This window comes from Rhinatrema bivittatum, chromosome 3 (genome assembly GCF_901001135.1).
Source record: "Rhinatrema bivittatum chromosome 3, aRhiBiv1.1, whole genome shotgun sequence".
In the NCBI taxonomy this organism is placed as follows: domain Eukaryota; kingdom Metazoa; phylum Chordata; class Amphibia; order Gymnophiona; family Rhinatrematidae; genus Rhinatrema; species Rhinatrema bivittatum.
This window is the reverse complement of record NC_042617.1, coordinates 593,306,598-593,320,305: the sequence shown is the minus strand read 5'-3', so window position 1 is coordinate 593,320,305 and position 13,708 is coordinate 593,306,598. Positions and strand designations below refer to the sequence as shown.

At 45.9% G+C, this 13,708-nt stretch overlaps 1 protein-coding gene across 3 annotated transcripts in view; it reads right to left on the bottom strand.

Annotated features, from left to right (window-relative positions):
* Positions 1 to 13,708, bottom strand: part of ARID1B (AT-rich interaction domain 1B) — a 1,291,555-nt gene that overhangs the window by 99,723 nt on the left and 1,178,124 nt on the right. For all 3 annotated transcript variants that reach the window (XM_029596714.1, XM_029596717.1, XM_029596715.1), the window contains one exon: positions 4,292 to 4,430. In XM_029596714.1, the coding sequence (XP_029452574.1) occupies positions 4,292 to 4,430 (139 nt within the window). The remainder of the gene's footprint in view (positions 1 to 4,291; positions 4,431 to 13,708) is intronic.

The following is a 13,708-nucleotide window of genomic DNA, read 5'->3' as shown; positions in this document are numbered from 1 at the left end:
GCTGGAGCGCCCAAATTGACGGGCACTCAGCCAATGAAAGCACGCCCGTCTATGTGCTTTCATTGGCTGTGGCGCCCAAATTGACGGGCGCTCAGGCCAATGAAAGCACGCCCATCTGTTCTTTCATTGGCTGGAGCGCCCGTCAATTTGGGCGCCACAGCCAATGAAAGCACATAGACGGGCGTGCATGACGTAACGGCGTGCGTCACACGTGCCCGTCTATGTGCTTTCATTGGCTGTGGCGCCCAAATTGACGGGCGCTCAGGCCAATGAAAGTACGCTTCGCTTCCCTCACAACCTTGCAGCCCCTGTCGGAGGCACTGCCCTGGGGAAGGGGATTTACTCAGTACTCGCGCCTCTCAACCTCAGCTGGGTTCTCCGAGGGGGGGGGAGGATTTTTCCTACAGGAGAACTGGGACCTGCGCGGGGGGGACGGCTGCGAGCCGTTTTCGCTGCCGGCTGCCCCCTCCGGAGGGCAGCAGAGAAGGTAAGGGGCTGAAAAGCAACAAAAGGTAAGTTGGCACATGTCGAGCCGCTTCGGGAGGAGGGGATTTTCGGTTTTTAGGTTTTCATGGGTTAAAGTTGGGATCCACTTCCTGGTGCCTGTCATTTCAAATGACATTTGAAATGACAGGTACCAGCGCACCCAGGATACTGTATAGGCGCTGTATTAAGCGCCTATACAGTAAAATGGGTTGCGCGGGCCTAACGCTTCGCCTAACGCTTTGCAGACGCGGCTTGCATTTGCATGCCATTTCAATAGAGTATCGAGCGGTATGTGATCAGAACAGTGCGTGGGGCAAACGAGGGTGCGCCCAGCACTGCCGCACTCTTTCTAACGCGGCCTTACTGTATCGACCCGTGAGTTAGCAAGGATTGATTAGAATTGGATTGCCTCCGGTCTAAGCTGCTCTGCCGCTTCCTAGCTGCCACAGGAAGCTCTCTCTACCCTCGGGGGCCCTTCTGCTCTATTTCAAGTACCTATCTTGGGATACCGGGTACTTACTCCTTGAGGGCCTGCTCTCCCTAATCTGATGCCTGTCACCGAACTACTTCTGCCTGCCAGGACCTTCAACAATACAGCTTTCTGCTTCAGTGAGTACTAACCCTTTCAGTCTGTCTCGTCTTCAGCTTCAGCGCTCAGTGTCCACATCTGGGACCCCTGGACTACTTCACTGGGTTACCATCACTGCTGCCCGCTCCCCGGGCAGTACCATTGAGCTGTACAATGAATACACCTTCTCTGCGTCTGCGTGTATAGAGTCTAGCCTAGTACTGCGGTTCCTCACGGGGCTCCTCCCCATGAGAGTGGCCATCACCGCAGTACCCAAGAATCCACTCCAACACCTCAAACCCTAATAGTCAGGATATAAAGGGCAATAAGGTTGGGGGAAGAGAACACAAGGTCTCAATATATGCTAACAGCCTTTTGCTGTTTCTCACAGAACCAAATGCCTCAGACAGTGCAATTTTGGAGCTTGTCTCCAGATTCAGGATATTGGCAGGGTATAAACTGAACTAAGATAAAACAGAAATTCTTAAGTTAGGGTGCAGGACCAGATTGCCGACTGCTTTTTTAGCATGCGGGTAGTGACCAAAGGATTTAAATATCAAAATCTTGGTATCTTTATGCTACAGATTTTAAGGATCTCTATGCCAAGATTATTCGCCCTTGTTAGTGACTGTTAAATAGATTTTAAAGTCTGGGCTGATATCTCGGTTTCGTGGGTTGGCCACATTAATTTGGTTAAAATACCATCACCCAAAATTATTATACTTTTTCCAACATATTCCATATACCCTACTGGCGCAAGTGAATAGATTTGTATGGATTCACAAACCGTTGAGAATAAAATTAAATACCCTCTGGCTACCCTCGGCACAAGGGGGAATGGCGCTGCCTGATTCAGAGCATTTATTGGGCAGTGAGACTGATGGGCCTGAAGCAGTGGCTCACAAATAAAGATCCAGGATGGTTGGCCATGGAGAGGGAACAGGTGAGCGAGGTTAGTTTGTGCTCCCATTCCTGCCAACTTCCTCTCCCCTTACCAGGCGAGTCTGTAGAGGTAGCCCTTTTGTTGCTCATACCATAAAAATATGGTGACAGGTAACACCTGGAGTGGAGGCAATGAACAGCTTCTGCCCATAAACCCATAAAGGTTGTCTAGTAAACCTTATATTTTGAGTTGCACCTTCTCTCCTGTTTTTGAGGGCTGGAGAGATAAGGGTTTGGTTTTTGTGGAGCAGTTGTGGGATGAGGAGAGGTTTCTAACACACCAGGAGCTGGTGGAAGAGTTTGAACTAGAGGATGAGTCATTAGTTCCTTACCTGCAAATCAGATGAGCTATAGGTAACAAATTGGGTCTATAAAGCCCCATTGTGTCAGCTCAACAGAATTTGGAAAGTTATATTTGTGCAATAAATGCTAGGTCCAAAGGAATAACTAATATATATTGGGGTATTCTGTTTCACAAATTCAGATTGAAACGCCTGCTAAAATTATAGACAATTGGAATGAAGATTTAGGTATTGAGTGGGACGCTGAACAATGGAAAGGAATTTGGACAGCAGCCCATGGGGCTTCTGTATGCTGCAGAAGGGTCAAGCTGACTTCTCCATCAAACACAGCACACCCTTGTGTATATATATATATATATATACTAGGATGTTCCCTGCCTATGACATGAGCTGCTGGTGAGGTGATGAAGAACAGGGCACATATGTTTACATGTGATGGTACTGTCCTGGGATATCCTGGGTTGGGGGGGGGGGGGGGGGGGGAATTGCACAGGAAATATCCAGCATCTTAAATAGTCCAGTCAATGTACATCCAGCTTTAGGTTTGTTGGGAGTCATTCATCCTGGTGGCACTCAAAGCACTGGCAGGTCAACTAATTTTAGCAGCCAGATTCACCATAGCAAGCTTGTGGAAGTCACAACCATCCATAGATTACTGGTGTGCGCAAATTAGGAACACTGCTGACACTGAAGCACTACATTATGACTTAATAGACAGGGGTTTTAAGTATTGTCAGATTTGGGGAGGTTCCTTGATGATAGCAATGGTACGGGTTGAGCCAGGCCTGCTTCATGGCTTGTTAGTCATTATTAATAGGTTTTACTGTATATTTGGTCATTGCATATCAACGTGCACTGTACTTAGTCGTTTTGCTGGAATTAATTAACACCTTCCAATAGAAATTTGTACATTTCAATGTTACATTTTTCTTGTTAGATGTCGGAGTCAGTCTTTATTGAATCTTTGTCTAAGAATCGTTGTCCTCTCACACAGTCGGTCTTTCTTGGTCTGCTAGGACTATTTAACCAGCTGTCAGGACAGAATGAAATCCACATAACCTGTTCCAGTGAACTTCTGCAGGACCTTGAATAAAGAATATTTTTTTCTGTGCTTCAGCTTACGCAACTATATTAAGAAATCACTAATGATACTAAGGTTATTCTCTCTTCTCTCCAGAAGCTCGAACGCCAGAAACGTGCTACCAGACATTTGGCAGCAGATATGGCTGTACTTGTGCTTCTGAAGTGTATCTGTTTGGAAGAGGAATATATAAAATCTCAAATATTAATATAACTTTGCAGAGCAAGGTGACTTCTTTAAACCTCCCATTTCCAGAAATACCTGTACAAATGCTTCCATTTTATGACCCACCCCCCACACGGAAACAAGACCCAACCAGCCTCTTAATTCTATTAACACTAGGGATGTGCATTCGTTTCATTCGTTTAATTCGTTTCATACGTTTCCCATTACATGTCAATTGGATGTTCTTTCGTTTCATGTGTTTCATATTACATGCTTGTATAGGAAACATATGAAACGGATAAAACGAATGCACATCCCTAATTAACACACCCTTCCATCCTTTTAGTTTCATTCTTCTGGTAAAAAAAAAACCTAAAACAAGTAATTTGGCAGTCAGATCATTAAAACTCAATCTTTAAATTTAAAACTAATACAATTGTGTAACTTCAGGAAGAGGGGAAAGTACCAGTGTCCTCACTTACACCAACTCTTTAACATTTTGCTTCCTCTACAGCAGGGGTGCCCAAACCAATCTTGCATGAGATTTAGTTGCATGCATGCAAATATTTCTAATGCATATTCATTAGGGATATCCTGTAAACCCAACTGGCTGGGGGGGGGGGGGGAAGCTATAGGACTGATTTGAGTGGCCCTAAAATACAATCTCTTCATTATGATGGTGCTCGGCTCTGCACTCCGCTGGCAGATGGGTCAGGGAAGAGGGGTAAGAATACAGAGTGTGCATACCTGCTACCTGGCATAGGCTGCATCTGTCCATGGGGCGTGGACGCTGGCGTTGGAGGCTTCAGGTCACCTGGCATTTCGGCCATGGAATTACTGCCAGTGGACTGTGGAGTCTGCGGACCTTGCAAGGAGCCAGAATTAGCTTGGGGTGAAGGGAAAGAAAAAATACCAGAAAAGATTTAAGTTTACCAACAACCTGAAGGCTGTGGGAGAACAAAGGAAAAACATTAGGGAATGGAAGATACAAATGAGTGTCACAGAATTTCACTTCACAGTAAAAAAAAAATAAAAATGCTAAAACCTCACAAGTGAAGTGCAATTTATTTATTTAGTTTTAAAATGACATATTTACTGCACACTCTCACAGTCATGGTGGTTTGCAAGCTTGAAACATCCATAATGAGAAATAACGAACAAGTCAGCAACAAGCTACACATATGGCACAGAATCACACAGAAGGAAAGACTTTAAAAAATCAAACAAAAATCAGCTATAAAATATAAATTATTTTATAGCTGCACTTTCAAATTCAGTTTTCTATGAGCTATAGACTCCTTGGTGTCAAGCTTTTTGCAAGAAAAAGTGCAATAAGTCCCTTGTTAGCTGCTTTCGAGCCCTGGCACATGACTGGCTGCTGAGGGTTGGGGCCCGGTTCACTATCTCAGGATCCTTTGGTACTTCTTTCACATTGCAGGAAGCCTTCCCTCCGAGTCCTGCCCAGCATTCAGCCCTCCAATCTCCTCCTCCTCATGTTCAAACGACCCGTGTGGTCTCAAAAGCTCAGCTTTTCTGCTGCTCCTTTTGAAATAAGAGTCTCTATGTCAGGCATGTTTATCATTTGCTTTAAAAGGAAATAAATCTTAAGCTGGGGCATCCTTCACCGTCCTAAAGGTCCAGGAGGAAGAGCAGAGACAGACGTTCTCTTTTTGTTCTGATTCTTTGTGTCTCCTCCTTTCCTGTAGCAATTACATTCTCTCTAAACTCCACCTACTCTGTCACTCCCACGACCATGAGTGTAAATAAATAAGACCTGGGCGAGCTTCCTCCAACCTGGATGGAAAGATAAGATTTACTCTGTGACTAATGCATTCTTCAGAATGAGCTTTGGATTTGGTCTGGATGTATGCAAATATTTCCAGTTTCAAAGTATTCAACATTCCAAACCGGGCCAAAAAGATCAAAACTGGGAATTTATGGACTTCATCGCTGATGATTCAGCTGGCACCATCTCTTTTTCGGATGGGGGTTCCGATTTAATCCAAACAAATGTACCCATCCTCTGTCATGTATATGTAATGTATCGAGCTTCTTGGAGTCTTGTTAGCTAAGAAGAAAGGTAAGATCTGAGCCATGAGCTGGAAATGGTCCTCTTTTGGCTGAGATGAGAACCTGTAAAATGGTGGTGGTGGTGCTGGTGGTAGGGGGGGAGTAGCAGGAGATAATGTCCTGTTATCTTATCCCCCCAAAAAAACCCATTTGGACCATGGCCAAACTGGGAGGAAGTGCCTGATAAACAACAACAAAAAAAGTCTACAGAAAGGAGGACTCAGGAAGAAAGATTTCCAAAGTGCCAGGAATAAGCTGCATTGGGCCCATTGGAGAGCTTGAGATATGTAATGGGTATGTTTGCTTTATAGAAGGACTCCAACTGACTAATTCTTGCTACTGTTTACAGGTCCAAGCTAAAGGCTAGGGTACACCTTGGGAATCGAAGGAAGGTGATATTTCATTCCCAGCATCTCTGATGAGAAGATACAACCCATCCCCTCCCAACGAACTATCCAAACTAAAAGGTCCCTGAACAAAGGCAAAAATCCACCTTTGGTAAATCTCGGCAGGCATTATGAAAAAGCCCCGATCTGTTAGCCTCTTCTCACACTGGGGTAGCCTCTTCTACCTTGTGTTTTTAATCTATGTACAGGGAGCGATCTCCTTCTTCACGTTCCGGAAAGTGCTCTATTTACAATGGCTGAATTATATTTGTATTTCCCTGCCAGGCTGCTTCTTCAAGTGAAAAAAAAGAAAGCACCTCTTCAAACTCCATTAATATGACGCCTGACGTGCTTCTCTAGGATATCCCCTATCTTTCGCCAGAAGCTACAAATGTAAACAATGGAAAGGCTACTGGAGGTTAAGTACATTCCCATACTTCAGACGGAGCAGCCAGACTCCATGCTGAGAAGATAATTTGCACAGCAGGCACTCGGTGCCCTAATTCTGACTGGGGCAAGGGGCGGGACGCACAACCTGCCGTGAATGGAGGTCAAAGAGAGGGCACCTTTGTTTATAACCCTCAACACCGCTCCCATTCCTCTTCCTTCCGCTGGGGATTCCCCTTGGCTGGATGACAGCTCCTGTGACCTCACCTGCCAGCTAACTACAGAGTCGCACCCAGCCAGCTGCCAGCAGAGATGGATGGCTTTTATTTGGGATGAGTGGCCGTTTCCTCTCTTCCTCTACCACTCCTGAAACTAAGAGGCAGGGACCTGCTTTGATATCAGAAATAAACCACAGACGATGTCTACCTGAAGCAGACTCTTGAGGGGTAGACATGCTCAGGTTCCACTCTATGGGTCAGCGAAGACCTAGATTTCGCACAAATGGATGTACATTCTTTCCATCAATGACTGCCGTGGCCTTCTCAACAATAATCTTGTTTTATAATCATTACATGTAGCTCAGAGAGCCTATAGCACAAATAAAGGAAACAGTCAACAGTTTGTGCTTTTCAGCGAAGAAGCAGGCCCGGTCTAATGATTACAGGAAAAGTCATGGACAGGGGAGTTGGACAATTTTTATCTGTGGAGCAAACCGCCCTCCCCCCTCCTCCCAAACCAAGCAAAGTAAAAATGCTTTTTCCATGTTCTCAGGCTTCACGCTGTCCCCTAAAGCTAAACAGACAAATGGGGCCCAACTGTGAGTAGGCAGGCTTGAGGAGGTATTAATTAAGATGTTTAGGTAGGAAGATAACTGCCAGCTGTGATCCCTCATAGAAATTATTCAGTGGGGGACATTGTGCACGAGCTTTCAAGACACTTGGGGGTCCTATTCTTAGTTTTGAAAGCTCGTGCACATTTTCATCTTTTTATAATTCTTATGGGGATCCAAAAAAAAGTGTCACAGCCTGCAAAAAATACAGTTACTAGAATTCTGCATTATAGGGAGAAGGACAGAAAAATATAAGACAAGTGTGGGAAAAAAGGGAATGAAATATGAATAGTAAAACATTATCAGGTCATCTAACATCGGTCTACCAACTTCCTCCTGCTCTTCTAGAGCAAAACTCTCAGATGGATGCAAAACGGGCGCTGTGTAACGCGCCCCCAGGCACCTCTCCTGGGGGCGCGATGCAATATTTAAATTAGGGCTCACGTTGTCAAGGAGGTGCTAGGGGCGTGCAATCGCCCCTAGCGACTCATTGAGGGGCTGATGCAATACAGTGCGCTCAGCCGAACGCAGTGTATAACCCGCAGTCGGACGTGGAATAAATAGGCACTAATCCACCCCCTAATGTGCCTATTTAACGCGCATCCGACATGGAGGGAATGAGTTAGTGCTCATCACATGCAAATTCTTGTGAATGAGCCTATTACTCATTCACTCCCAATGCAAAAAGATAAATGTGCGTCTCAGACACACATCTATCGCTCAGATATTAATACCTGCCTGGAGCAGCCGTTAATAGCTGAGCACATTGAAAAGAATGTTTTATCTGTTTTTCTGCACTTCTTTTTTAAAGTAAAAAAATAAAATAACTCAGCAGACTGCCACGTTAAGAAGACCGACGCCCATAAACTCGGCGGCTGTTTTAATTACTGGCAGACAGGCAGGTTATGAAAACCGAGGCCGAGTTTACTGGCATCAGTCTTCATAACTGGCAGACGCAACCCCCTAATTTCCATATTGCATGGCACCCCCCTTTCATGTATTAAAAAAGCGAGAACTGAAAAGTCAGCGCCCGCTTTCAGCGCACATAATTGCATCGACCCCTGACAGCGCAAGCCGGATCCGCTGAGGCGGCTGTCCGCCGGTACATTGAATTTATCAGCGTCCCGTTTTCCTAACCAGCGCACATGCAGAGGTTAGGAAAATGGTTGCTGATTCAGCGTCCATTCTCCCAACCTGACTACTGGCACCAGAAGGAGCGTATAAAATCAATATTAAAGTGTCGGGCACATTAATTTATTCACTCCTTCACTTATTGCCCATTGGTCCCTTTACTGTCACATGTCAGTGAAAGGACCAATCACCTTTCAGAAGGCTGTCCTGAAAGGGAATTGGTCCTTTCACAAATGTAAGTGAATAGGACCAATGGGCAATAAGTGAAGGAGTGAATAAATTAATATTTAATATTGATTTTATACGCTCCTTCTGGTGCCGGTAGTCAGGTTGGGAGAATGGACGCTGAATTAACCAAACCCCTGCCAGGGCTTTTTTAAAACTTTTTTTTTTATTATTTATTTTAAAGAGTTGTTCCTCCCACTTAATATCCCAAGGATTTATGTGACTCAAATATCCCAAGGATATTAAGTAAGAGGCAGTACAGAAAAGCAGTTTTTTCTGCTTTTCTGTACTAGTGTTAGTAGCGCTCAGCAATTAACGCCTGCTCCGGGCAGGCGTTAATTTCTGATCGCTAAAATGTGAGTCCTAGACGCACATTTCTTTTTTGCATGGGGAGTGAATAGCTAATAGCCTCATTCACATGCATTTGCATATGATGAGCGCTATTAGTTTCTCTCTGCGTTGGACGTGTGTTGTTAGATGCGCTAATCCCCTTATTGCATAAGGCTTCCTAAAGAATCATTTCCACATAATTTGATGAAAAGTCAGTTTCTGTATATTAAAATGCCCCATCACACTTAGTGACGGGGCATCTGGTAAATATTTCATGCAAACATTTCGTACTGCTAGCTATAGTGGTTATAACAGTCGTGATCTGATTACCTGAGAGCACCAGTAATCGACTGCAGGCAATTTATGTGACTCAATAAATTGGGATCTCATTGGGTAAAGATTAGAATAAAAAACTACAGCAGGAAAACTTACTCAGAACCCCCCCCCAGGAAGTGAAACCAGGGCAACCCGGGCTGAGATGAACTCTTGCTGCACCAAAATGTTTGTAAAGTAGAAAGGGACGTTGACTATAAAGGAACAGTGCCGATGGTAAGAACGATGTCTGATGACTGCAAAGAAACCTTGGAAAATAATCTTAAGATCTCCTTGGTCCTGACTGTGCCTGCACAATCCAGTTGAAAACAAGGTTTTTATTTGTATCTGACTTTCCAAGTCAACAACCTGAAAGCCTTTCTTTTCCCCATTGTCCATCCTGGCTGTGCAGGTTTTTTGGCAGGTCCCACCACGTCGCCAACCTGCAACCTTTTCAAATAGCGCTAAATTCTTCCCTTTTCTCCACTGCCGCCAGAATAGAAGATGGAGGTCACCACTAGCCCCGACCCAGTACTTTTAAAAAATATTTCAAGAAAATATCTCTAATTCTGGGGAGGTCACTTGTATCATGGAATCTGACAAGTCTGATGTCCTGGCGAGGCGGCTTGAAGACTGGCAGTACAGAAAATGATTTTATAGATCAACATCTGATGACATCAAACGACTGATGGACTCAGAAAACTAGAAAATCTAACAGTCTCCAGCACATTATATGAGTGCCGAGCAAGGAAAGGTTATCCAACCATCAAGGAACAACAGGCGACATGAAAAAAAGAGCTCATGGGACATACTTGCTGTATTTCAATAGTGACTGAATGTATCTTGCCATATACAGTATATGCTAACAAACTGCAATGTACGGATACTGAGAAATTCCCCCAGGTTACACCTCTCAGAAACATTAGAGAGGTTTTCTGCGCATAAATGGGCTTTTGAAACTTGCTATTTTTATCCACGTAATGCCTTTGAAAATTCACTCCATAGGGCTAAATTGTCAAAAGCTTTGCATGTGTAAGTGGGCTTTAGAAAATTGCTATATCAAATGCTATTTTTACATGCGTAAATCCTATTGAAAACTATTTCCAGTCCCCTGGGTGTTGCGGACCCGACCGCTTCCTTCTGTTAGGGCCCAAGCCCGCCTACCTCTGCTCCAGGGATCACCGCATTCCGCCCGCTCCGGACCCCGGGGGCTCCTCTCACTCCACGTGGCGGCCGCCATTATGTGCCTGCTTCCCTTCAGCCTCGCGCGCGAGGACGTCCGTCTTGAGCGCCCAGCTCCCGTAAGCCTGGCCCCGACCGCGCCGCTGACGTCACGCCCAAGTCCCGATATAACCGGTGCTCAAACTCTCTCTCATCGCCTTGCAACGAGGTTCACAACTCCGTGTTGTTCTTAGTTGCGTTCCTGGTGATCTCCACGTTACCTGCTTCTGACTCCGGTTTGCCTTCGACTCCGCTTCAGGCTGCCGCCTGCCCCGACTCCGGTTTGCCTTTGACTCCACTTCTGCCTGCTGCTTGCCTCCGACTCCGGTCTGTTCCTGACTCCGCTTCAGCCTACAGCCAGCCCCCGACTCCGGTCTGCTCCTGACTCCGCTTCAGCCTACAGCCAGCCCCCGACTCCGGTCTGTTCCCGACTCCGCTTCAGCCTACAGCCAGCCCCCGACTCCGGTCTGTTCCCGACTCCGCTTCAGCCTACAGCCAGCCCCCGACTCCGGTCTGTTCCCGACTCCGCTTCAGCCTACAGCCAGCCTCCGACTCCGGTCTGTTCCCGACTCCGCTTCAGCCTACAGCCAGCCCCCGACTCCGGTCTGTTCCCGACTCCGCTTCAGCCTACAGTCAGCCCCCGACTCCGGTCTGTTCCCGACTCCGCTTCAGCCTACAGCCAGCCCCCGACTCCGGTCTGTTCCCGACTCCGCTTCAGCCTACAGCCAGCCTCCGACTCCGGTCTGTTCCCGACTCTGTTTCAGCCTACAGCCAGCCCCCGACTCCGGTCTGTTCCCGACTCCGCTTCAGCCTACAGTCAGCCCCCGACTCCGGTCTGTTCCTGACTCTGCTTCAGCCTACAGCCAGCCTCCGACTCCGGTCTGCTTCCGACTCCGCTTCAGCCTACAGCCAGTCCCAGACTCCGGTCTGTTCCCGACTCCGCTTCAGCCTACAGCCAGCCCCAGACTCCGGTCTGTTCCTGACTCTGCTTCAGCCTACAGCCAGCCCCAGACTCCGGTTTGCTACAGACTCCGCAGCCGCCCGCTGCCCTGCCTTCAGCCGGCCCTCGGCCCTGTGCAGCCGGTTCCCTGCCTTCCGGGTACCTTGGACTTCCTATCCTTTCTGCTTGATATGGTCCCGGCCTACGCCTAATCTCAGCTTCTGGACTTTCTGTCTCAGTACCTAGTCCCGAGGACCCGGGACCCTACGGGCTCCTCCCGGGGGGTCCCTGGTTCCTGGGTGAACTCATCCCGCTTGTGGCTCCGCCTCCCGGCCTACCCTGCCTCCCTAGGTAGGCCGGCCCAAGGGTCCACTATCTCTCCAGCAGTGTCCAACTGCAACACTGGGCTCTTCTCATTAACTGTTTCATACTAATTTAGTAGGAAATGGCACGGAAGTCATTTTGTTCTCAAAGAAGCATTTCATGTTAGTATCCCTCTCCAAAAGTATTGTTCTTTCAGAGACCTTTGTAAGTTATTACTGTGTATAGCTATAAAAAATGACAATCTCAGCTAAAAATGGATATTTGAGAAAAACAATGCAAGGTAACTAAATAATACTACTGGGGCAATGGCTGTTGGCAATCAAAGCCAAGCCCCACTTCCAGCACTGCATATTAGTTTCCTCGTTTCTCTAGAGCTAACCGGACAGTGCGGGGTAAAATACTGTGCAACGCCGAAGGTTTGACTGAGCTTCTTCTTAAAAATCTATTTTAACAGTAAACTATTATTGGGTAGTACCTGGCTGCCCAGTAATAACTTGTAAAAAGGCTATCAAGTCACATCATTGGTCAAATAAGGCACTTTAAAATGAATTACTGATTCATTTTAGCAATTACCTTGTTTTTATTGTATGTATCCTGTTCCTATCAAACTTATTACGTAGGCTCCTCTGTCCTGCTTTTTCATGGCCAGGAGAATGTTTGAGCAGCTATAGATCAAAGCGTTCCTCCACACGCTCTCTCACTTCCTAAAATATCATCCTCTCATTCCACACGTTTAATACTATCGCCTCTCTCCCTTCAGCACATTGCTGTTTTTCAAAATATAAATGTATAACTTTAAAGAGGAAACAAGGGAAAAACAAACTTTGTACAGGTAATACAAATACTGGCAGCATCCTAGGAAAAAATAAAAGAGAAGGAACTCTAACATCCTATCTTCCATAAGCATTCACAGGAAAACAAACAATGCCAAATATCATCTCTAGTCAACAATTATGGTGGGAGAGCCATCACACATTGAATTATAAGCAAAGAAAAACAAGAACAAATAAATAAAACTTCAATAAACAAATGCTAGCATTGTTACTTAATTAAAGCAGTCTAAAGGCATAGGGGTAGATTTTAAAAGAACACTCATGATGGACATTATGAATACTGGGTAATGCCGTTTGGGCTGTGTAATGCTCCGGCTGTATTCCAAGCCATGATCAATGACATCTTTCGCAATCTTCTCTATTCTCATGTTATTGTCTACCTAGATGATATTCTTATTTTTTCCAAAGACCCGCAACAACATCAGCTACATGTGCGACAGGTACTACAGCGCCTTAGGGAGAATAAGCTGTTTGCCAAATTGGAAAAATGTGTCTTCCATAAGGAGCAGTTACCGTTTTTGGGATATATTATTTCCAACAAGGGATTATCCATGGACCCAAGCAAACTTAAGGCAATTTTGAATTGGCCACAACCCATAGGCTTAAAAGCCTTACAAAGATTTCTGGGTTTTTCGAACTACTACAGACAATTCCAAATTTTTCTTCCCTAGTAGCCCCCCTTACTGCCCTAACTAAGAAGGGAGCATCTATTCAGAATTGGCCAGAGGAGGCCGTCAATGCCTTCTGTCAGTTAAAAAAGGAATTCACCAAGGACATATGCCTCAAACGTCCCGACTCCTCTAAACCTTTTATCCTGGAAGTAGATGCCTCTGCCATGGGGGTGGGGGCAGTTTTACTACAGACGACTGAGGAGGGGGGCCTGGTAACTTGTGCGTTTTTCTCCAAAACTTTTTCTCCAGCAGAAAGGAACTATACTATAGGAGATCGGGAGCTATTGGCGATTAAGTTGGCTTTTGAAGAATGGCGTCATCTCCTAGAAGGCACTCGATATACTGTGACAGTTTATACGGATCACAAAAATCTTCAATACCTGGCCAAGGCCCAACGGTTAAATCCTCGTCAAGCCCACTGGGCACTCTTCTTTAGCAGATTCAATTTCGTTCGAGGCAGGCACCAAGACAAGAGTAATCCATATCCGGTCCGGGTCGAGGCAGG